The sequence below is a fragment of the Pezoporus wallicus genome, unplaced genomic scaffold, assembly GCF_028554395.1.
Source record: "Pezoporus wallicus isolate ANWC-B61680 ecotype Strahan unplaced genomic scaffold, APGP_CSIRO_Pwel_v1 contig_227, whole genome shotgun sequence".
Lineage (NCBI taxonomy): Eukaryota > Metazoa > Chordata > Aves > Psittaciformes > Psittacidae > Pezoporus > Pezoporus wallicus.
In genome coordinates, this window is record NW_026635704.1 from 8,651,391 (window position 1) to 8,674,032 (window position 22,642).

Here is a 22,642-nt window from a genome sequence, read left to right on the forward strand (position 1 = left end):
TTCTTTAGCATGTTAACTATGAAATTTATTTATAAGCATTAAGCACAGTCTTAAATGAGATGTGTGTTAAAAATATTTACTTTATGCAAAGCCCTGTTTAGCAACATTTTTTGTTTTATTTTTGAGCATTTCTAGTTGTGTTTTTAATAAATACAGATTTCAAAAAGTCTATCAGAGTGTACTGGAAATCATCATAGAATTTAGGATTATATAATGTTCTGACTGGGACTGTTTTCTTATGACAAAACATATAATGCTTGGATTTTGCCTAAGTTACTCAATGTTTGTTACTATTTTAATGGATTACTAAAATTTAACATAGATATTACTCAGTGCTTATGTCATGTTTCAGGCATTACTTTGCATATTAAGTGCCATTGTAATACAAGACAGACCTGTACTTGACTGTAAGCACATCATTAGACCAACTGATTGCAAGAAAAATGACCATGCACATAGAATTATAGAATCAATTAGGTTGGAAAAGACCTTTAAGATCATCAAGTCCAACCATTACCCCAGGACTACCAAGACCACCACTAAACCATATCACTGAGGGCCTCATCCACATGGTTTTTGAACACTTCTGGGGACAGTGATTCCACCACTTTCCTGGGCAGCCTGTTCTAAGACCTGACTGCCCTCTCTGTGAAGAAATTTGTCCTAATATCCAATCTAAACCTCCCTTGGCACAATTTGAGGCTGTTACTTCTTGTCCTATTGCTTGTTACCTGGGAGAAGGAACACCCCCACCTCACTACAACCTCCTTTCAGGTATGAATTAGGAACATTCTTAAAATATCTTCATGACCCATGGAGACAGTTTATTTTCTTGACAGTCTAAAAATATGACCTATCTGGTTCTGACAACACCTCAGAATTTCAAAGTGCTTTCTTTACGATCAGAAAATTAAATCCAGGAAAAAAATTAATCCATCCTTCCATTGCATCGACTACTCTAAAAATTGCCTATGAATAAAACACCAATATGTGGCTAAACATTTGGAAATATCAGGCAGGTCTACATTTTTTAATCCTTTGAGATATGCTGAAGTGGAAGAATTTGTATAGGCGTGCAAATACGAGTACATGGTATTGACATGTGTATGCCCCAGATTGCTACAGAATGTTTACTTATTTTGTATTTGGATATTTAAAACATCAAGCTTAACTTCACAGTTTATGTTTGGTTGTTTTTTTTTTTTTTTCTCTCCACTCAAAATAGTTCAGCCTAGTAAAACTTAAAACCTTTACCAAGGGAGAAAGATTCTAGGATGCTTCTGTTAGGGAAAGATAATCTTCCTAACCCTAAAACACTTGCTGAAGTTTTTAGTCAGACACAGTGTCCTAGTTTTGGCTGGGATTCCTTCTTTTTAGCAGATCTCCATGGGATTAGTTTTGTTTCACAGCAGGAAAATAAAGTGACATATTCATAATCTATTCTCTGCTCAGCTATTTGTCCTTCCTAGAAAAGAAGTAACAGATAGAACATCTTAGGGAAAGAAACAGCAGCATGGACACTGTGGGTTAATATTAACAGTTTTTGTCATAGAGGATATCAGTAGCACAGTGAAAACCAAACCCACCACAGCAGTTTGCTGTGCTACATGACAGTTTGCTCACTATCTGGCATTTAAAAATATTGTAATCTGCAGAAACTAAGGGAAAATTATTGCCAGTTATTCATGACATTTCAATGTCAACTATTCATGACATTTCTGAAATTTGAGGAAGAAATTGGATTATGTTATGGATAATGAATCTCATAAAGAAAGCAGCAGAAATACAGCGTCAACAGGTTAACAGGATAGGTGTTTTAGCACTGGTAAGACATGGTACATGGCCACCTGATGGCAGCAGAGGCTGAGGAATTAGGGTTTTTTTTCTACATTAAACTACGGATAAACAGGATAGGCCCTGAAGTTCCTAACTGGTTCTTCAGGTTCTCGAAAATATATATTATGTATATTTTCACTTAAAAAGGTGTGGTATGTTCATCAGACCAGAAGTTTCTGCTGAGAGTGATTACGTATTTTTCATTAAAAGAAAAAACAGTTACGTTTGGGAAAAACTTTTTTCATTAAAACGGTAGCTTTCATCTCATTTGCCAATACTTCCATCTTTCTACCTCAGTTCTGCGTTAGTTCCACCCAGAAGAGTAGGTGCATTTTGATGAAACCAAGGCAGTTGCTTACTTTTTCCGAATACTTATGTCCACAGAAAAAAAATGCATTATAACACACCCTTCCCCCCCCCCCCCCCGCTTTGCAGAAAAACAGAAAATTAAATTTTTTTAAGAGGAGGTGTGAGAAAACTGCTAATTCTAATACAGAGTCTTGAACTGAGAAAACAAATTTTTCTATCTCAGATTGGTATAAATTAAACTCTACCTTTGTTTTTAAAAGGAAAACTACATGTCTGTAAACTGGATGCTCTTTCCAAACTTCTATGAAGCTATCTATACATATCCTTTATATAACAAATTCTGAGAACTCAGGATTCATGCAAAATAGTAAACAAAACCTCAAAACCCCATGAGTTAATGACTGTCTTTCCAAGAATTTGGGATTTTTTTTTCTTCTAAACTATATAAAAGCTATATGAAACAGTTTTCACACGGGATTCTCTCCTGAAATAGGCACAGTCTCCTTTCTGCATTGCATGTTCCAGATCCTACAGTGCAAGTTCAGCTGGTTTGATTCAACCAGACAGTCCAGAAAAACTTCTATCAAAGCCTCTCTACAATCCATGCAAATACTTCTATTAGGATTCCCTGCCAGAGCATGACATTTTGCAGAACTGAAAGGCAACCAGGCAGAGTTTCAGTGAGCAGCTCTCTGGGATGGTTTAGATGAACAGGAGCATAGGCTGGATGACCCCCAAAGTCCTATTTCCTGCAACTCTGTGAACGTTGTCCTGAAAGTTGTTCTACCTTCTAAGAGGGCAGCAGCTGCTCTTACAAAAGGCCAGTATGCTCTCCAACAACAAGGAGTTTAAAGGGATGTCATTAGGTTATGTACAGGTCTTCTCTCATGGCCCCTTGCGGGATTGCTCTAATATGGCAGGAAGTAGTGAGGAAGACCATAATCAGCAGCTGGAGGAGGGTGTGACTCAGCAATACACGTTATTTTGGGTAGCCAGAAGGGAACTCGTTCTGTAGTTCTTTTTGTGTATCCAGATTCCTGCACTGAATGCATATTAATAAGTCTTTGCAATTGTAGACAAGTGTGCCTAAAGCAGTGTGGATTCCCTTGCTCCAACCTGTGATTTAACTGCTCTGTCATGACTACCTGAGGTATTCAAAGTGAGCACTGCCTCGCAAAGCAGGCAGCAGTGCTCAATTACAGCAGCACTGTCCAGGTAAATAAGGCCTTTGGCAGATGAGATTTAGTTGCTTCTGCTGCAGCAGTTTAAGGCATTACGGCTCTGCCAGCCTGCCCTGATGGTCTTCTCCCATAACGGGGATGGAAGAAAAAAAACATAGTCCCATTCCTCTGCTGGTGCTGAGTTTGAGGAGGGTTACAAGTGAGTACAATTTCTAGATGGTAAACACAAAAAGCAAAGAAACAAACCTCTTCTGCTAAGTCCAGTAGTGAGGTTTTAGGTGGCATTTTCTCCCCCAGTTTGAGGACTGACAGATTAAATTACCTGGAGCATGAGCACATCGGTTCACAAGGGAAAGAAAGTCCTGTTTAACAAATTTGATATTCTTTTATGATAAGATCTTCTGCCCAGTAGAGGAAGGGAAGGCGGTGGATGTAGTCTTTCTGGATTTCGGTAAGGCTTTTTATACTGTCCCTCACAAAATCCTTCTGGACAAGTTGTCCAGCTATGAGATGAGCACTGTGGGATTCACAGTGCATTGGGTGAAGTACTGGCTGGAAAGCAGAGCTGAAAGGGTTGTGGTGAATGGGGCTACACCTGACTGGTGAGTGGGCAGCAGTGGTGTTCCTCAGGGCTCAGTCCTGGGGCCAGTTCTGTTCACTACTTTTATGAGTGATCTGGACGCAGGGGTTGCTGAATGCATTAGCAAGTTCGCTGATGATACCAAAACTGGGAGATGCTGTTGACCCTCTTGAGGGATAAGATGCCTTGCAGAGAGATACAGATCAATTGGAGCATTGGGCAATGATTAATGGGATGACATTTAACAAGTCCAAATGCTAGATTCTGCACCTATATGGACTGGGAGAGGAGTGGCTGTTTATGGCACGTAAATCATCTGATAGAAAAAGCAGGTCAGTCAAAGGAGAAGCGGGGGCTATTGGGAGGGACAGAGCAGGAGTGGTCAGGAGAAGGATTATCAAGATAGAAGAAACTCCAGGATAATATCTGTCCACACATATTGCTGCTGAACTGCAGCAGCACACTCCCTTAAGATCTACAATGTAGGAGATGGCCTTCTTGGAAAAACAAATGTAAGGGATAAGCTCTTCTAGGAAAACTAATTCTGATCTCAGACTTCGTTGGTTTTCCTGGTACAGATTTCCTGGTTGCAAAAAGCCTTTTTTTACACAACCCTATCAAAGAGTAACAGAAAAACGTGCTCCAGCTTGTCCTTAGACATGCATGGACCTTATACTTGCCTATAACTGTCAAAGCAAAAGAAGTAGATCCAGGCAGAAGGGAACATTTTGACCATAAACAGAGCCTAGCTAGATCCTTCAATAGATCAAGGACTCTCCAGAATTTCTGGGATATTCTGCCATATACCAAATGTAATAAGCTAGTACGAGCTGTGGGTAGCTTTTGTATAGGGACAAGCCTCTGTAAGAAAACCCAAACTGCCTGACAATGGCATGCTTTCCTGGGGTGGTATCTGTTAGTGTTTTGAGGTTTCCACTCCAGAAGTAGAAACCAGATGCTGCTTGGGAGTGCCTATTGTCAGGACACAATTTCATGGTTAAGGCAACATTCTTTAGCCTTACAATGGGTTAGGAAGGAATGAATTATGTGAGGAATGTGGTGGTAGTCTGGTGGTTACATGTTCATATTATTTTGATCTGCTATACATACTGTGAGAAAACTGCACAAAAGAAGCCAGGAAGTGATATCATAGACTCTTCTAGCCATATTAATAACTACAAAGGTGGAAGGAAGCACAGAGACTGTAAAAATACCCTGGACACAAGGGTAACTGGGCTTTTATCACCTGTTTCTCTGTTGACTAAGAAACAGTATTCTTTTGTCTAGTTCAGACTTGTCTTTTAAAAAGTTGGCACAGAGCATGATTAGAGAGAGACAAAACCAATCGGAGGACCATTTTAAAAATGAAAAAATCACATTCTATATCAGATTAGCCAGGATGTGTGGAGTTAAAGGAAATCCTTTAGTGTCATAAAAGTGCTAACAAAGAGTGCAGAGTTTATGAAGAATCCCACGGTAGGTTATGTGCTCAAAGTCTGAGTAGGTACATCCACCTTGAGGGATGCCCCAAGGTGGGAAGGGGGAACAAATTCCCCCTTTTGCTGACTGGAGCACCTGAATACCAGCTAAAAAAGCTCCTGGGCTACAGAAGTACAGCCCCACTAGGCTCACCTCAACAGCATGCAAGAGTCACGTCCACAGTTTGAAAAGAAAATAGGATTTCAGGGCACAGAAGGAACTTAGAAACAAGGGAAATGCAATACAGATTTACCTAAGCTAGATCGTGCAAGAATTATTTGATAGAATTTATAATCATAGAATGGTCTGGGTTCGAAGGGACCTTAAAGCTCATCTAGTTTCAACCCCCTGCCATGGGCACGGAAACCTTCCAGTAGACCAAGTTTCTCAAGGCCCCGTCCAGCCTGGCCTTGAACACTCACAGGGATGGGGCAGACATAGCTTCTTTGGACAACCTGTGCTAGTGCCTCAACATCCTCACAGGTAAGAACTTCTTCCTTATATCTAATCCCCCTGTCACTAACATAAAGGCGATACTAGCAGCTTCTCCTGGATGGAGAGGGCGATTCGGAAGCCTAGCCCCCACCGCCCAAATCACCTCAGCGCTGGGCGGGGCGAGGCCGCACCCCGCCGAGGGCACTCAACGTCGCTAGGAAGGACCGTCAGACTGGTGACTCGGAGGAGCTCTGGGCAGCTCAGCTCGGGGCTGGAGTAAATAAACCCCTGTTCCCTCCTCTGCTTCCTCCCATTTCCACCGGCACAGGCCTGCGATCCGCCCGGGGAAGGGGGCAGCGGGGGCAGCGGGGGCAGCGGGGGCAGCGGGGGCAGCGGGGGCAGCGGGGGCAGCGGCGGCAGCAGCAGCAGCGGCGGCGGCGGCAGATGAGCTTGGACAGCCGGGCAGTGCATACCGCGGCTCTGCAGGGGGCCCCCGACCGCTGCACCGCCTCGCCCAGGCCCCGCGGCTGCGCAGAGGCGGCGGGTCGGGCACATACGCATGCGCGCTGCGCGGAGGCGGACGCTGGTGGCGGCTGCCGGTCTCCCTGGTGCTGCCGCCGTCGCGGCCGCAGTTCCCGGATGTAGCGGTGGGCGAGCGGGGGTTTGTCGCTGTGGGGTGCGGGCGGGCCGGCCCCGTGGGGACGGTGTTGCGGCGCTGGGGATAGGTAGGTAGACAGGGAGGAAAGAAGCGAGAAGAAGAGCCAGCCGGAGCCTCCCACCGTCCCGGTCGCGTCCCACGGCCCCTTGGGCCCCTTTCCCTCCTCCCCCTGCTCACCGTCGCGTCAGGATTGCCTCCTTCCCCGCCGCCCCTCCACCTCCCTCTCCGCACCGGCATCCGCGGCCTGTGCCAGCCCTCGCCGCGACCGAAGCAGCCGTCCCCATCGGGGTCCCCCTCCGCCGCCTGCGGGCTGCGCGCCCCCTCCAGCCGCCCCGGGGCCCGGCCCCGTGGGGCGTCGCCGGGATGAGCAGCTCGCGGAACAACCGGGTAATGGTGGAGGGAGTTGGGGCCCGGGTGGTCCGGGGCCCGGACTGGAAGTGGGGGAAGCAGGATGGCGGCGAAGGCCATGTGGGCACCGTCCGCAGCTTCGAGAGCCCCGAGGAGGTGGTCGTAGTGTGGGACAACGGCACCGCCGCCAACTACCGCTGCTCCGGGGCCTACGACCTCCGCATCCTCGACAGCGCGCCCACCGGTGAGCCGGGGCCAGGGCCAGGAAGGGGTGAGGTGTGGTGGGCAGCACCCGAGGGCTGGGTTGCCTCGCTTCTTGCCTTTGTAGGGATGCGCCTGTCTGTGGGGGAGTCCGCTATCCTTCTCCCTTCGCATGCCCTGCTCGTGGGTGTCTATAGGTGTGGGTGCATGTGTGTATGTATACGGGAACTTTGAATAAATACATGGTGTGTGGCAGTAGGGAGAGGGGAAGTTGCCCTCGGTTTTAGCTGGCGAAAGCAAAGCAAAAAGTGATCTTCCATAGAGAGCAGTTTGCCGGTATGCTGTGGGGAGTGAAGGGTGGGGACCGAGAGAATCATACCTCAAGGTTTGGTTTTGTTTTTATCCCCCCTCACCCCTTCATGTATACAAATTTATATTTCATAATGTTTTGTAAAATTGTGACAGTCATTCTGTGTCGAGTGTAGGGAGGGTTGCAGAAAAAGCTTGTAACACCTTTTGCTGAAGATTACATTAAGTGGCTGAAATGCTGTTTTGTCTTGTAATCTGCGCGTTGTTTCTTATCTGTGTTGCCAGACCTGCTGTAAAATAGTGAAGGCACTGGGGGGGGGGGGGGGGGGGGGGGGGGGGGGGAACAAAAATGCATTTATTTATTCTTTTAATTATTTGGCCACTTGATACTTAATGTTTTAAATTCAGTCAGTTTGGACAATGGATTTAGATCTGCACTGACATTATGCGGCAGTGTTAGTGTTGCAGACACTGCAGGGAAATGTTCATTTTAGCATCTGTTTTCACAGTGAAAACTTATAAAGAAAATTATGTTGTTCAAGTTTCATCAGAAATACAGTGAGGTGATTTGAGGCCGGGCAGGATTGCCTCAGTAATGAAGCGATTGGGCCAGTTTATTGGGGTGCATGGATGCTGCTTTTGTAGCATATCTTTCATTTAGAATATGATGGAGAGACCATTTTTGAGCTAGTTAGGTGTAGTGTTACAGAAAGGAAGTGAAAACACTTTTGAAGAGACAGAATCATGGAATTCATTGTAATTAATTATAAACATATCGCTGATGGTTAAAGCCCAACACATTGCATGGTGAGCCTTTGAGATGGATTTAATTTTTCTGAGTCTGGGTAGCTTCCTCTTTCATGGCTTCATGGTTGGGGTGTTTTTTTGATTGCTGTTTGGAAGGTAGCTGCTGTTAAAATGAGCTGAAAATCTTTTTGAAATGGACTTTCGAAAAAGTATTGAAGTGTAGTCTTTTGATTCGTCAGTTCTTGTCTTGCAGATATTAATGCTTTAAAACTTTACCTGCATTTGATATCATGAAGAAACCAGTGGGACTGCTTCTGCTTAAAACTGAAGTGTGTGCATATATGTTGAATACGAGCCTTGAATGCTCATTATTCTAGTTCTGCTTGACATGTTTGCAAGCTGACAGTATCCTCTTAACTGCATCTGGAAGCCTAGACTTAGTGCTCAGTCTGTGGTTTTGTTGCTTTTGTTTGCTTTGCTGCTTTATTCCTTCTGATTTTCGGTTAGGTTTATATTTTTTGTATGATAATTTCTGCTTCAAGTAGTATTATATATATTGCTGTGGGAAAAACTCATAAATACTGCCTGTTTCAGGCTTTGCAAGATGGTTTTTATCATCCTGAGGTTTTTGGCCAGTGTGTGCATCATCCTGATGGAACTGTTGCGTGGAACTACCCAGGGTTGTCCTTTGCTAGACAGTTACTTTTTAGGTCATGATTCCCTGGAGACAGGGAGAGAAAGAGGAAAAAATAAAATCTGTAAAGTAGTACCAGCAAAAGGGAAAAGTTAACGGAATTGGAATTAGGATGCTGTGATTTTGGACTGAAATCCTGGTTTTACTAATGATTCACTTTATAGTCTTTGGCAAAGCACTTCCCTTCTTCAGTTTTCCACCTTTTTGTAATTGCTTCTTTTTCTCCATGGTGATTACTATCCATTGCTTAGAATAAGGCGTTTTTGTCTTTGGGTGATACTTTGACACTTTCTCTAGGAGCATTTAGAAAACTTTGCAATAAATAATTATGGGAAAAGTGGGATTAGGTGACAGGAATTTCTAATGGAAGTAGATTATGCTGTTGAGCAAAGAAGTTTTATAAAATATGGGGTGAGATTTGGTTTGATGGTACATAATACGGTGTTAAATCATGGCTTTTATAGTTTAAAATGAGAACGTATTTCTCTGGTTCATAAATTTACCGGCACAACATTATTGTAAGTCTGTAGTGAGAATAAATATAAAAACACAACAGTAGAAAGCAGAATTAAATTATTTGTTGATGGGAGTTCTTCTCATTAGGTATTCAAAACCGGACTTGGTTAGAAGTTCTTAAAAAGTGGTGATTACAGCCAGAGTTGCTGCTTTGATGAGTTCAAGGCCTGTGCAGCCAGAAATGGCAGTGATGCATCAGGAACCTGTTGTGTTTCAGAGTAATGTTTGAAGCTTGTTCTAGTAAAAATAACCAACCAACCCAAAACAAACATAAACCTGAGTTTGATACATATATGTGCATGTATATGTATATGCCTTTCCTTTGATGCCAGAACAAAGCTTCATAGTCTTAATGAGGTACTTACTGGCCTTGTATTTAATGGTTGTGTGCTATTACCAGCATAGGAAGACTGTTAACTTTTATAAAATTAGGATGGTCTTCTTTAAAGTAAAAATTTGTTGGTGATTGTTGGTATCTCTTGTAAGCCATATGATGTCATCTGGGTAATGAAGGACTTGTGTAAGAAGCTTTGTTTTGTTTTTAGGTGATGTCTACCAAGCTAACTGTGGTAGACAGCCCCTTGGTGATCATGTTTATATGGCCAACATTTCTTTAGCAAGACAGAGTGATCTAGAGAGATTAGTAAACCTAGGTTAAGTCCTGTGTAATGGGCTCCTAAATGGAATAAGTAGTTGTCCTGGGTTCAGCAGTAGCAGTCATGTTTCTCCTTCTTGGTAGCTGGTGCAGTGCAGTGTTTTGACTTTCGGCCTGGGAACAGAACTGATAGCGATGTTTTGGTTTGGCCAAGGACTTTGTGAGCCTCATGCTCTGCCAGGGGGGAGGGGAAGCCAGGAGGAAGCAGAGACAGGACACCTGACCCAAACTGACCAAAGAGGTATTCCATACCACAGCACATCATGCCCAGGATGTAACTGGGAGTTAGCCGGAAGGGCTGGGAGACTGCAGGGTTGGAGGAGGTATCGGTCGGAGCTTGGTCGGGGCTGGGGGGGCGAGTTATCGGTCAGCTGGTGCTGAGGTGTTGTATTCTCTTCCCTTGTTATTTCCTTTATCATTATTATCACTGGTGGTAGCAGTAGTGATCTGTGTTATACCTTAGTTACTAAACTGTTCTTATCTCAACCCGTGGGAGTTGCATTCTTTTTGATTCTCCTCTCCGTCCCTCCGGGAGCAGGGGGAGGGCAAGAAAGGGGGGGAAGTGAGCGAACGAGTTGCCTGACTGGGTTTAAACCACAACAGTAGTGGGACGTGATAATTAGCAGTGTGGTGTGGTGGCCCATTTACTTGCAAATAAATCCTGCTCTTTCTGTAAAGTAGCCTTTTGCCAGGATATAGAGTCTTTGACAGTCTTCTTTTTCTGGTAGTGTTGTGGAAAAAAGGCAGAAAGGGGTAGTTTTCTGAGTTGCTGAATAGAAGCTAAAAGTTTATAAACCCAAGCTTTATATTTAGAAGGGAAGGCAGTCTTTTGCCAGAGGAAAAGGCTGTACAGTAGTGTGTTTGCAGAGAGCACTTTTGACTATATTTACATAATACTTGTGATCATTACAGAAACTTGCTGGTTTTATTCTCTTTGTAGAAAGCAAAAGAAGATTTGCTTTCTACAAAGCTCAGGCAATAATGCATTTGTCATCCATTTCCTCTTCTATATGGTTGGTTCAAAGTAACAATGTTATTTTCCTTCTTAAAATATTTACCCAGTGGTGTTTGATTAAGGGTAGGTGACAGAGGGGCTGGGCTCAGGAAACAGAATCTTGACATGGAATTATCCTGCAGCTAGAGTAAGCGTCTGAGCAGCATAGAAAGTTGTATGTGCTGTGTTCTGTTACTATTGTAAATATAGGTGTTCTCTGTTGGAGATAAAGCACAGGCTTTCTGTACTTGTATTAATAGTTTTTTGTAACCTGAAGAGTTGCATAAATCACCATGAAGTCCCACATGTCAGAACATTTTAAAAGGTAGACTACATCAGGTGATTTATCCTACGTATTTTTGTTCTTGCTTTTGCTTTTGTTCTTGCTTTTTAGTGTAATTCAAGGCAAATTGTCTTAGTCATGGGTTTTTTTTTTTTTAGTGGCTATTTCTACATACTTACAGAACCCCTCGTAAGTGAAAGAAGTCCAATAGCTTCATGAGTAGTAGTATTGGGAAGCCTGCTTTTTTAATAAACGTGTCCTTTGTTCTTCCTGCCCTTCCCCCATGTCTCCTACACAATAATCCTCTCCCTCCTCATGTATCTTGTGATACTCTTTCCAGACCGGACACATGCTTTGGCAAGTCTGGCATCTCTTGTATACAATAATCTGTCAGCTGGTTGCTGCCAGGAAGTGTATTTGGTAGATAAGTTATGTTTGTGGGGACACTGATTTGAGTTTTTACACAATTTGTCAGAATCTGGTTATCTCTAAGAATTTTTTTATTTCAATTTGCCTGGAGTCTGACCATAGTGTAAAAATTACCTGGAGTGGGAGAATGGGAAGACCAAAGCATTGTTGTTGCTCTTTAAATTAGTGTGTAAACATACTGGTTTTCTAAGTACTTTGCAGTATCCCTTGCTTGATGGTATTATGTAATTATGATATGAAAGGATTTGGGCATATGAGAGTTCTGTTAGAGAATAATGAGTCCATTGGAAACCAGATTTTGTTGGTTCTGAGACATAACTGAAATCACTATTGGCTTCTGCTGTGCTTAACAGTGAGTGATATGGATCCCCCTTGTACATTTTATTTTGCTGTATTGGACAGCTGTATCTTGCCACCTAATTAGTACAAAAAATATTTGTTACAAATTCAAATAGCAATTTGAGCAACATTGCTTCTGTTTCCTTCCACAGCTTTAAGATTGAGCATGGCTTTTAAAAATTTGTAGGCAAAGGCTGTAAAATTGATGTATAAATTAATGTTGATGGAGGAATGGTGGCCCAGGTAATCTAGGAAAGATTTGAGAATATATGACAAAACTGAAAATAATTGTGGCAGGGACATAATGGTAGAAAACTAATAGGAAATGCAACTAGTAAAAACATTAATGACAAGTAGAGATCAGGAATACTGGATTTTATGATGTATTAAGGTTGGAGGGACATTAGGAAATGCCAGCTATTTAAAATTAATTAGGCATGTTGAAAGTACCCTTCTTGTTACCTGGTTTCTTTTGTGGTTTTTTTTTTCAGTGCAGTATGGAGTATGACACAAAACCCAGCTCATTTTGAAATAGTCTGCTCACAGCAAATTTTCAAGGCTATATAGAGGTTTAGTTCTTGCATTATCTCGTTTTGGAGCTAAAGTGCTCTTCTGATTCACAGCTGGCCAGCTGCAGGGCTGATGTTTGACTTTTGAAGTTTTTATGGCACTTTAGTATATTCCAGTAGTTTAATTAAGTTGTTCTTTCCTAATATAAATTTTGTACAGGTTGTGTTTCTTGACCTTTCTTAAACAGCCTTCCTTTTGAAGACCGAAAGTGGTTTGTGACAGATACACGTTGTATTTTGGTGAGGATTTCAGTTTATCTTCAGAGCCTACACTTGAGCCAGTGTCATAGAATCATAGAATAGTTAGGGTTGGAAAGGACCTTAAGATCATCTGGTTCCAACCCCCCTGCCATGGGCAGGGAAACCTCACACTAAACCATGTCACCCAAGGCTTTGTCCAGCCTGGCCTTGAACACTGCCAGGGATGGAGCATTCACAGCCTCCCTGGGCAACCCATTCCAGTGCCTCACCACCCTAACAGGAAAGAATTTCTTCCGTATATCCAATCTAAACTTCCCCTGTTTAAGTTTGAACCCATTACCCCTTGTCCTGTCACTACAGTCCCTAATGAAGAGTCCCTCCCCAGCATCCCTATAGGACCCCTTCAGGTACTGAAAGGCTGCTATAAGGTCTCCATGCTGCCTTCTCTTCTCCAGGTTGAACAGCCCCAACTTTCTCAGCCTGTCTTCATACGGGAGGTGCTCCAGTCCCCTGATCATCCTCGTGGCTCTTCTCTGGACTTGTTCCAACAGTTCCATGTCCTTTTTATGCTGAGGACACCAGAACTGCACACAATGCTCCAGGTGAGGTCTCATGAGAGCAGAGTAGAGGGGCAAGATGACGTCCTTTGACCTGCTGGTCACGCTCCTTTTGATGCAGCCCAGGATACGGTTGGCTTTCTGGGCTGCGAGCGCAGCAGCCCAGCTGAAGCTGGCTCATGTTCATTTTCTCATTGACCAGCACCCCCAAGTCCTCCTCTGCAGTCCTGCTCTGAATCTCTTCTTTGCCCAACCTGTAGCTGTGCCTGGGATTGCTCTGACCCAGGTGTGGGACCTTGCACTTGTCATGGTTAAACTTCATGAGGTTGGCATTATTCCACCTCACAAGTGTGTTGAGGTCCCTCTGGATGACATTCCTTCCCTCCAGCGTATCAACCGAACCACACAGCTTGGTGTCATCGGCAAACTTGCTGAGGGCGCGCTCAATCCCACTGTCCATGTCAGCGATGAAGATGTTGAGCAAGACCGGTCCCAACACCGATCCCTGAGGGACACCACTCATTACTGGTCTCCAGCCGGATATTGAGCCATTGAGTGTCCTAGTTGTTCCTGTTCAATGTACAGCATGGAATGGGTTTGGAGGACACAAACTCGTTTCCTTTTCTGGTAAATTGAAAGATACAATCTCAGTGTTACTGAGCATTCAGTTCACTGGACTAGAGCAGAGCGACTCTGAAACATTAGAAATAATGTCTTCTTCCCTCCCTAAACGTAAGTAGTGCCAACATCAGGTCCTCAGTACTGAATTTTGGTGAGTAGATGGAGATTATGCTGAAGCAGGTTGTCCCCTTTTAGCCCATGGAGGGCCACAGCGGAGCAGGTATCCACACTGCAGCCTGTGGGGGGCTGTAGCAGGTAGACATGCCCTGAAGGAAGCTGCAGCCCGTGGAGTGCCTGTGCTTGGGCAGTGTTTACCTAAAGGATCGTAGCCCATGAAGAGGACCTATGGTGGGGCAAGGAAGAAGTGTGAGATGCTATTATGGACTGACCATAACCTGCCATTCCCCATCTTCACCAGAAGTTCATCACCAGCAGAGTTGCCAGGCACTGGAACAGGCTGCTCTGAAAAGTAGCTGAGTCATCATCCCTGCAGCTGTTTCAAAGACATGTAGACACATGGTACTTAGGGAGATGGTTTAGGGGTGGGCTTGGAAGTGTCAGGTTAATGGTTAGACTCAATGATCTTAATGTACCTTTCCACGCCAAATTATTCTATGATGCTGTCTCCGCTTGGGGAGAAGCAGGGAGGTGGAGGAGTTCGGAATAAAGGAGTGAAGTTGTGTGTGGGAAGAAAGGGGAGCATAGGGAGAAGGTGGTTTGGTTCTTGTCTTTCTCACCTTTTTTTCTTCTTTTTTTTATGTTTTCCTTTAAATTGGCTGTAAGTTTAATTTCCCCAGCTCAAGTCTGTTTTACTTGTAGTGGCAGTTGGTCATCTCGCTTCTGTCTTGACCTACGAGCTCTTTCATTTTACTTTCACTCTCCATCCTATTGAAAAATGAGAATGAGAGAGTGGCTAGGTGGGTGGGTGTCTGGCAGCTAGCCAGCCAAGGCCAGCCCACCATACTGTGTGCCTAAAATACGTATTTCAACTTAAAGAAGGTTGAAAGAATTTTTATTATTTTTTTAAACATCAAGTAGTTAATTTTTTTTTTATATTAGGAACATGGGTAAGAATTTAGCTATCGCATTTTGTGAGCCAGTAGTAGCGCCTTGTTTAGCAGATGAAATTAAAACGCTTTTAGTCCACTCTCACTAGAGGCATACAAATCTGCTTCTCCCTTCAGATCTCTAATGTGGTGGCTGAGTGTTCTGTAACAGGATTATTTGCCTGCTAGTGCCTTGCAATGCTTTGTCACGCCAGCAGTGTTGAGCAGTACCATGAAGAGCAGGACTGGGAAACTGATCCAGATGAGTATTCTTCCTCCTGGTTGTTTTCCAGCTGAGTATCTTTCTTGATCCAGTTTACATCTCAACTCTGCAAAAACCTTTTGCTGGCATAATGGAAAGGATGGAGCAGCATGGGCAGGTGAGGCATGGACTGAAGTGGGTGTTGCTGCTGGAATTGGGTCAGGGAATGGATGAAGAAAGGCTCTATGTTTAGATGGTGTTTAGAGGTCTGTGAGGTAGAGATGTGACTCTTCCAATCAGAGACTCCAAATAGAGACATATACTTGTTCTCTTTTTAAATTCCAGATGCTATGGGCTGTGAAATGACTTTTGAGTCAAATACTTCCCCCCCCCCCCCTTGATCTTTCCTAATGATTTTTTTTAATGAGTTTTTCTACAGCAACTTTTGCTTCCCTGAATAGAAATGTTTAGTTTTTATTTAAATTTACATAACAGGAAAGATAGCTTTCTCCTTGATATTAACCCTCCACGTTGAGAAGGTGGTCATTGATGGAGTTGTGTGTGGGAGAAGATGTATGGCTGATTTCCAAGTTCTTGTTTTGTAGAAAAAAACGTTTTTAGTTGTTACCAGGCAACAAATACTCTTTAAATGTAGGAGATCAGTTAGAAAGAACAGTTATGCTGCAAGAGGTGTGTTGCCTGGCACTCGAAGTTGCAAATAACAGTACAAGTTATAGGACTTGCTTGTGCCAGACCTTCAGAATTTCAGCGCAGACTTTGTGGTCAAGGTATGGATGCCACCTTATTCATGAACTGCTCCAGGAATTAGAGTGTCATCTAGTACAATGTCAGCAGTTTCAGGCTTTTTGTTGCCACTAAAGGCTATATTTGATGCCTTGAAGGGCTGCTCAGGTCCCTGCAGTACTATGTGCAGTCTTTGCTCCAAACATGTTGCTTTTTCCAGCCATACCTAAGTATTTATTTCAGTGCTCATGCATCAGGATTTTTTTTTTTAATCATGTGGCCAGAAATCTTCCTAAATACATTTATAATCAAGGCTGGAAGAGGGTGTGTAATGGGAAGCCTTCTTGGTTAGGAGAGATGAACACAAAGTTATTTTGTTGGCATTCAGAGAGACCTTGACAAGCTGGAGAAATGGGCCAACAGTAATCTCCTGTAATTCAACAGAGAGAAAGGCAGAGTCCTGCACAAGTGCAAGCTGGGGACAGCTGCCTGGAAAGCAGCTTTGCCAGAAAGGACCTGGGGGTTCCAATGGACAGCCAAGTAACCATGAGCCAGCAATGTGCCCTTGTGGCAGCGAAGGCCAGTGGTATCTTGGGCTGCGCTGGAAGTGTTGGCAGTTGGTTGAGGGAAATAATCCTTCTATTTAGCACTGGTGAGACCACACCTAGAATACTGGATCCAGTTCTGCGCTCTTCAGTGAGAGAGAGACATGGACATACTAAGTATGTCAAGTGAAGGGCTGCAAATGTATTTTAATATATCTTAAGGCATCTGGTATGAAGAGAGGCTGAGGGATCTGGTGATGTTTAGCCTGGAGAAAAGAAGGCTTGGGGCAAGGGAATCTTAAGGGTGCATATGAATACCGGATGGAGGTGATAAAGAGGACAGAGCCAGGTGCTTTTCAGTGGTGTCAGGTGATAGGACAAGAGGCAATAGGTGCAAATAGAAAAATACAGTAACTTCCACTTAAGCATAAGAAGAAAGATTTTTTGCTATAGGGATGATTGAACACTGGAACTGTGTTGTGGAATCTGTGTTCTTGGAGGTGCTCAGAACCTGTCTGGTTATGGTCCTGAGCAGCTGACTCTGCTGACTCAGTTTACCCAGCTCTGAGCAGTGGTGGTTGGAGTAGATAATTTTCAGAGGTTACTTCCAACCTCAGCTATCATGTGATTCTGTGAAATGATCAGACAAGAAGGCTTTTCCTTCAGTTTTACCTCTCCAGCTGTTGATTATTCTTCACTGCAGGTGACTCAGCTGTTGGACACAAGTGACTAATAGGTTTATAGTGAATTTAGCAGTCATTTCCAAAAGCATCCCTTCTGGAGAGGGCAAAACCTGTTCTTTTTCCTCAGTAATTTCAGTGTGATCTGGGTTTTTTGGGCTGTATTTCTGTTGTGGGTTTTGTTTGTTTTTTTTTTGTAAGGGTGAGTGACTGGGAAAAATCTGTTGTTATTCTAACCTTCCAGTGCTCATTTTTGTCTTGTGCTGCAGACTCATTGCCAGTGCTTCTCTCTTTTATTGCTCTTTTTTTTATCTTTTTCCCCAAACAGCAGCAGATTTTGATATTTTAGTTTATTTTTTAATAAACTTGTGGCTATTCACTATGTTCAGAATGCATGGTTGGAAACAGTGACTGATCACTTTCACTGCTGTAGCTTGGCAAAGCTGCAGGAGTAAGTATTGAGAACTCGGTTTTTGTGGAAGACTGTGTAGAGCACATGGTGGTGGGTTACATCTGTCTGTGGCACGTTCTTTTTGGAAAAGTCAATATATGAAGCAGTATAATAATCAAAAATGGTAACATTTTCAGGAAGCTGATGGCATCTATCCTGGAGAGCTAAATTCTTTCCTATATAAAAAAGAACAGAGATAAGTGCTTATCTTTTGCATTGTACAAAGTGTGTAAGTCAAACCGGTGATTTTCAAACTGCACACAGTTAAGCACAACAGACTTTGTGGTAAAAGGTGTGTTGACAGTCTTAATCCAGAGTGAAAATTTCAGATCGCCTGTGTATTTTGGTATGTGTTTCTGACTCTTTAGCTTGTTAAAAGATTTCTCATTTTCTTTCTCTGATTTGTATAGATGGAAGAAAACAAACACAGTCTCCTTGGCTTTTGTTGCTGAGAAAAGAGAACATTTCAGGAACAGACTGAACCAGAGATAGGATGCAGAGTTCATTGTCATTTCCCCTCTGTTGTGTAGGCTGATGGGGTATCGCTAGCAGCCTTTCTCTCTTAACTTTTTAGTATATGATTACAAATTACAAAGGTGCACAAGAGAAATCTGTGTATTGCTATAGCAGAGTTGTTAATCTCTTGTTTCTCTTTTCCTCCCCACAGGAATCAAGCATGATGGGACTATGTGTGATACTTGTCGACAACAACCCATCATTGGCATCCGATGGAAATGTGCTGAATGCACAAATTATGATTTGTGTACGGTTTGCTATCACGGGGACAAACATCACTTGAGGCATCGTTTTTACAGAATTACCACACCAGGAAGTGAAAGGTAAAAGATAATTTTTCCCCCCATGAAATTAAATAAGAACACTTAATTGTGGTTAGTATTAAACTGCAGATTTTGTTACTGAAATTTGGTTTAGGTAAGATAGTGGCTTGAGGTGTAGATTCTGTTACTGGCTCTGCCTCTTTGTGAGGGAGGGTAGCTAGGACAGATCTTCGTAGCTTGGAAAACACGGAAATTTTCAGAAGAATGGAGTAAAGAAAAAAGGATATGATTATTCAGTTTCTTTGATCTCATTGCAGTCATCCTAGTTCTTGTGTTATCGCATAGCAGCTTTAAAACAAAGGTAGTTATCTGTACACAATGTATAATCACAAAATGATTTGTCAATGAATTCCTGAATGTGAAAGCTTAATTAGGCTCAAAAAATGATGTAGACAGATTGAGGGAAAATAACCTGTGGGCTATGAAAAACAGAATGATCTGGAGGCAAAACCTTTGACTTGAATTGCTTAAACTGCACACTGCAGAAAGCAGAGAAAAGATGCTATGCAGGTTGTTCTACCCTTGCCTGGGTTTTCATGTTCTTTGTAAGCATCTGTGCTTGTCTCCCAGCAAAGAACTGAACAGAATGGTCTTTTAGTTTGCCCTTGCGTAGCTGTTCTTGTGTTCTTGGCTTTAAATAACTTGTCTAAATCCGTAGCCCTTTTCTGTCAAGGTTTATCAACCAATTAAGTGAGAACAGTAATACTTGCCTGTTGCTGAATGCTTGGAGAACTGCGATAAAACGTTGTGTAAAGGTATATGCTGTGCTGTCACCTCTGTGATGACTCTCCAGAAAGTTCTTTCATAAAATTATTGGAAGCTTTTTTATTAGATATGATAGTCAGTTAAATGTGTGTAGGACATTTATTTCCTCTTCTTGGAGAAGTAAGGTTTACAAATATGTTGTAATTCAGTGATGTGCTTTATCAGTGCTTTTACAGTAAAGGGAAGTGGTTGGAACACACAGACTGTTCTCATATGGTGTTTTGTAGGGGCTGTGTTTATTTTCTCAAATGTTTATCTTGAAGTTTAACTATGGCTCAAATGCCCAGGTCAGTGGCTTTATCAAAATTTAGCTTCTGTTTTTTTTTTGAGATTGATACCAGCAGATCTAGGTACCAAATAGATGTAATAAGCTTAGAGACTCAATTATAATGTTTAGTGCAGGACAAGACTTAGAAGTTGGATCCAAGAGTAGAAAGTGCTGGCTTAGTGTAATTAAGTTGTCTGTTACGGTATAGAAAGATAAGCTTTATTTTTGGAGATAGACTGTACAGAAGGTATAGAATTGCAGGAAATCTTTTGTGTCTTGTCACTTTCTCCCATGAGCTCCGTTTTGCAACTCTTTATTGGGATGGCAGCTTCATCTGCCAAGGAACTGTTTCTACTGGAGCGAGCTTAGCTGAGAAAAGTTGGTTGAAGTTAACTGAGGTAGGAGAAAAGGGCAAAGCAATGCTATCGAAGTTGAGGAATATTTCAAAATAGGAAAAATGGCAAGAGGCATCTAAGGACATTTCGATGAAGGAAAGTGTAAGCTCTGTGTACTTTATTCTTGAGCCTGGGATATCATACAGGTAGCATGTGAAAGTAATGCATGCTGGTTTTTTTCTCAGTTTTGTAGGTGTTGAGGACTTTCTAAAATACTTATATAAACAGAGTATCTTTCTGTTTCCTATCACGCTTTCATATTACTTGGATAAAAACGGCAAATATTTTCATGTGCTCTTTGCATTGATTGTAGTAGTTAATTTTTTTCCTTGTCTGCCATCTGCTGGATGCTAAAAGCTTAGCAGGAGGGCGATACACTTCTGGAAGAGGTCGGGAATCTTTCAGAATTTCAGATGGAAAAATACTTTTGTCAGGCAGCATTTTCCTGGCATGAAGTAGGAAATCTAGTTGCATGCAAACTGGTAGCTTTTGAGATGGCTGAAAAGGCAGGAAAATGTCTCTTTGTTGCTATTTGTAAGTTAAATACTCATGAATTATTTCGTTTGGGATTATCTGCTTAAATTCTGTGGAAATCAGAGGGAAAGAGGTTTGCTTTAGAAAAATGACATATTATGACTGAAAAAAGAGGCTCCAAGATACTGAATAAAATTTGCCAAGATATGCTATGAGTATATAGAAAATAGATTGAGACATGGAGGGGAAACGGGTGTAAAAGTGTCAGTGCAATTGCAGGAGGGTAATACTGGCCTAGGGTGCATGTAAGAGAAACAGAAGTGTGTTGCTTATATGACTCTCTAGGTTTCTTTAATGATTTTAATAATGAGTATAGATCTATATGTAAGTGGTTACAAGACTATTACTGGTAGTAAGAAGTTTGGAGAAAAAAAATCATTAGAATTAAAAACTAATTATAAACATACAGTAAATGAGATTTAGGAAGATTGTGACTTTATCTTGTGGGCTGCTGTTCAAGTTGAGAATCGAATGAATGTGATTCACTGATTGAAGTCTGTGTTTGTGGGTTTGTTTGTTGTTTTTTTTTTGTTTCAAGATGCTCTCCTTTCTTCCTGTCCCCAAAGATTCGTTTTGGACATTTTTTTTTTTGTTATCTTGACACTTGTGGGTTCTTCTTTTAATAACTTCAGGGTATTGTTGGAGTCTCGCCGTAAATCAAAGAAAATTACAGCAAGAGGAATCTTTGCAGGTGCCAGAGTGGTGCGAGGAGTTGACTGGCAATGGGAAGATCAAGATGGTGGCAACGGGCGTAGAGGAAAGGTAAAATTAAAACTGGTTTAAATAAGAAGATGCATTTCTGCATGCTCATGTAATGGTCTCAGTGGCCTTTCTAATTGTAGAGTAAAAATATGAGCATTAAAGTTAATATTTTAATTTGCTGGGCATTTTTTAATCATCTTCTGTAATGCTCAAGTCTTTAGAAAGAAGAGGGGAAGTATACTGTGACTGGGTCTTTTAAATTTCAATGTACCTTTTTTACAATGCCAGCACAAAATTTTTCAGACTACTAAATTTTCATCTTGGTGGTTTTGCTAAGGGTGGTTTGTAATAACATTAAGATCTTTGGCATATTTCAGCATTAATAGAGAGCTAGTATAGAAATATAACTGTCAAGAATATCCCTTTCTGGTCATCACTGCATTCTGTAGTCTTGTTGCTCGTGGGTCAAGACATTTGTATAACTCTTGCTCTTGGTTTTCAATGCTTGCACCATAGATTTTGGAGGTTTTTTTTAATATAATAATCATATGGACTTTTCCAGTTTAAATCAAAAGTTCTGCGCGTGTTGGATATGGGTATTAGATTACTGGCTTATGACATTATATGACTGGTTTTAATGTAGTTGTATAATAAAGTGTTTGGATTTATTGAATATTGCATGGAATGATAGGTTGCTAATCATGATCTTTGCAAATTTTCCATTTACAACTTACACGGAGAACTAATGAAGGTTTATTACAAGTATGAACATACAGCAGGAAGTGTAAAATATACTATGACTTTTATTACCAAATATGAGATGTTCTAGGTGAATTGGATGCACTTGTATCTTGGTGAACTAGTGGGTTTTGTTGCATTTTGTTTTAGAACACTTAAGCAGCATTTAAAAGGTCAGAAGTTCCTGGATAAGATACTTAGCCTATTTTATAGCCTAGATATTTACAGAAGCTTTAGGACTTTTGGGGATTTCATTTTGGATTTTATTAAGAGGAAATACTAAATTTAGATTTCTTAGAGCAAAGGCCCTTTACAGGCAGCTTTTGTTCCATCTTAATTATTTACCCCTTGCTTGTGCCCTTGAATTGGGCAAGATATTTTGAGATCTGTGAAACTTTGCAGAATGAGTCTTATACTTCATTGTCTGATTTTTGTACTGAACTTGAATTGGTGGGATTGTTTGCAAGCTGAAAATATATATAAAGGTATATAAATGTTTGCAAAGAGGAGAAGCAGATAGTAAATAACTGGAAAAGATTTAAAATAAATACGGATAAGAATGAAGGCAAATTCTGGAAATGCATTTTCTTTTTAATAATGGAAATTTTTTTGTGATTTGGTGCATGGCTTTAGGATATCAGAAATGTCAGGGAAAGTCCTTTTCACTCTGCTTTTGTACTGTTGAACAGGTTGGCTCTGGAAATAAAACATTGTCTTCTAATATAGCGCACCACCATCAGGCTAATGCAGGTTAAACTAGGTAAATTGAAGCAATTAAAATAGTTTTTGTCC

The 22,642-nt window shown here is 41.8% G+C and overlaps 1 protein-coding gene across 3 annotated transcripts in view; it reads left to right on the plus strand.

Annotated features, from left to right (window-relative positions):
* Positions 1-6,613: 6,613 nt before the first annotated feature.
* MIB1 (MIB E3 ubiquitin protein ligase 1) overlaps positions 6,614-22,642 on the plus strand; it is a 65,794-nt gene continuing 49,765 nt past the window's right edge. For 2 of the 3 annotated variants that reach the window (XM_057397603.1, XM_057397605.1), the window contains exons 1-3: positions 6,615-7,070; positions 18,277-18,448; positions 21,043-21,172. In XM_057397603.1, the coding sequence (XP_057253586.1) occupies positions 6,842-7,070; positions 18,277-18,448; positions 21,043-21,172 (531 nt within the window). In that variant the 5' untranslated portion in view covers positions 6,615-6,841. Of the gene's footprint in view, positions 7,071-18,276; positions 18,449-21,042; positions 21,173-22,642 lie in introns of all 3 variants that reach the window. The other variant, XM_057397604.1, reaches the window with a different exon arrangement.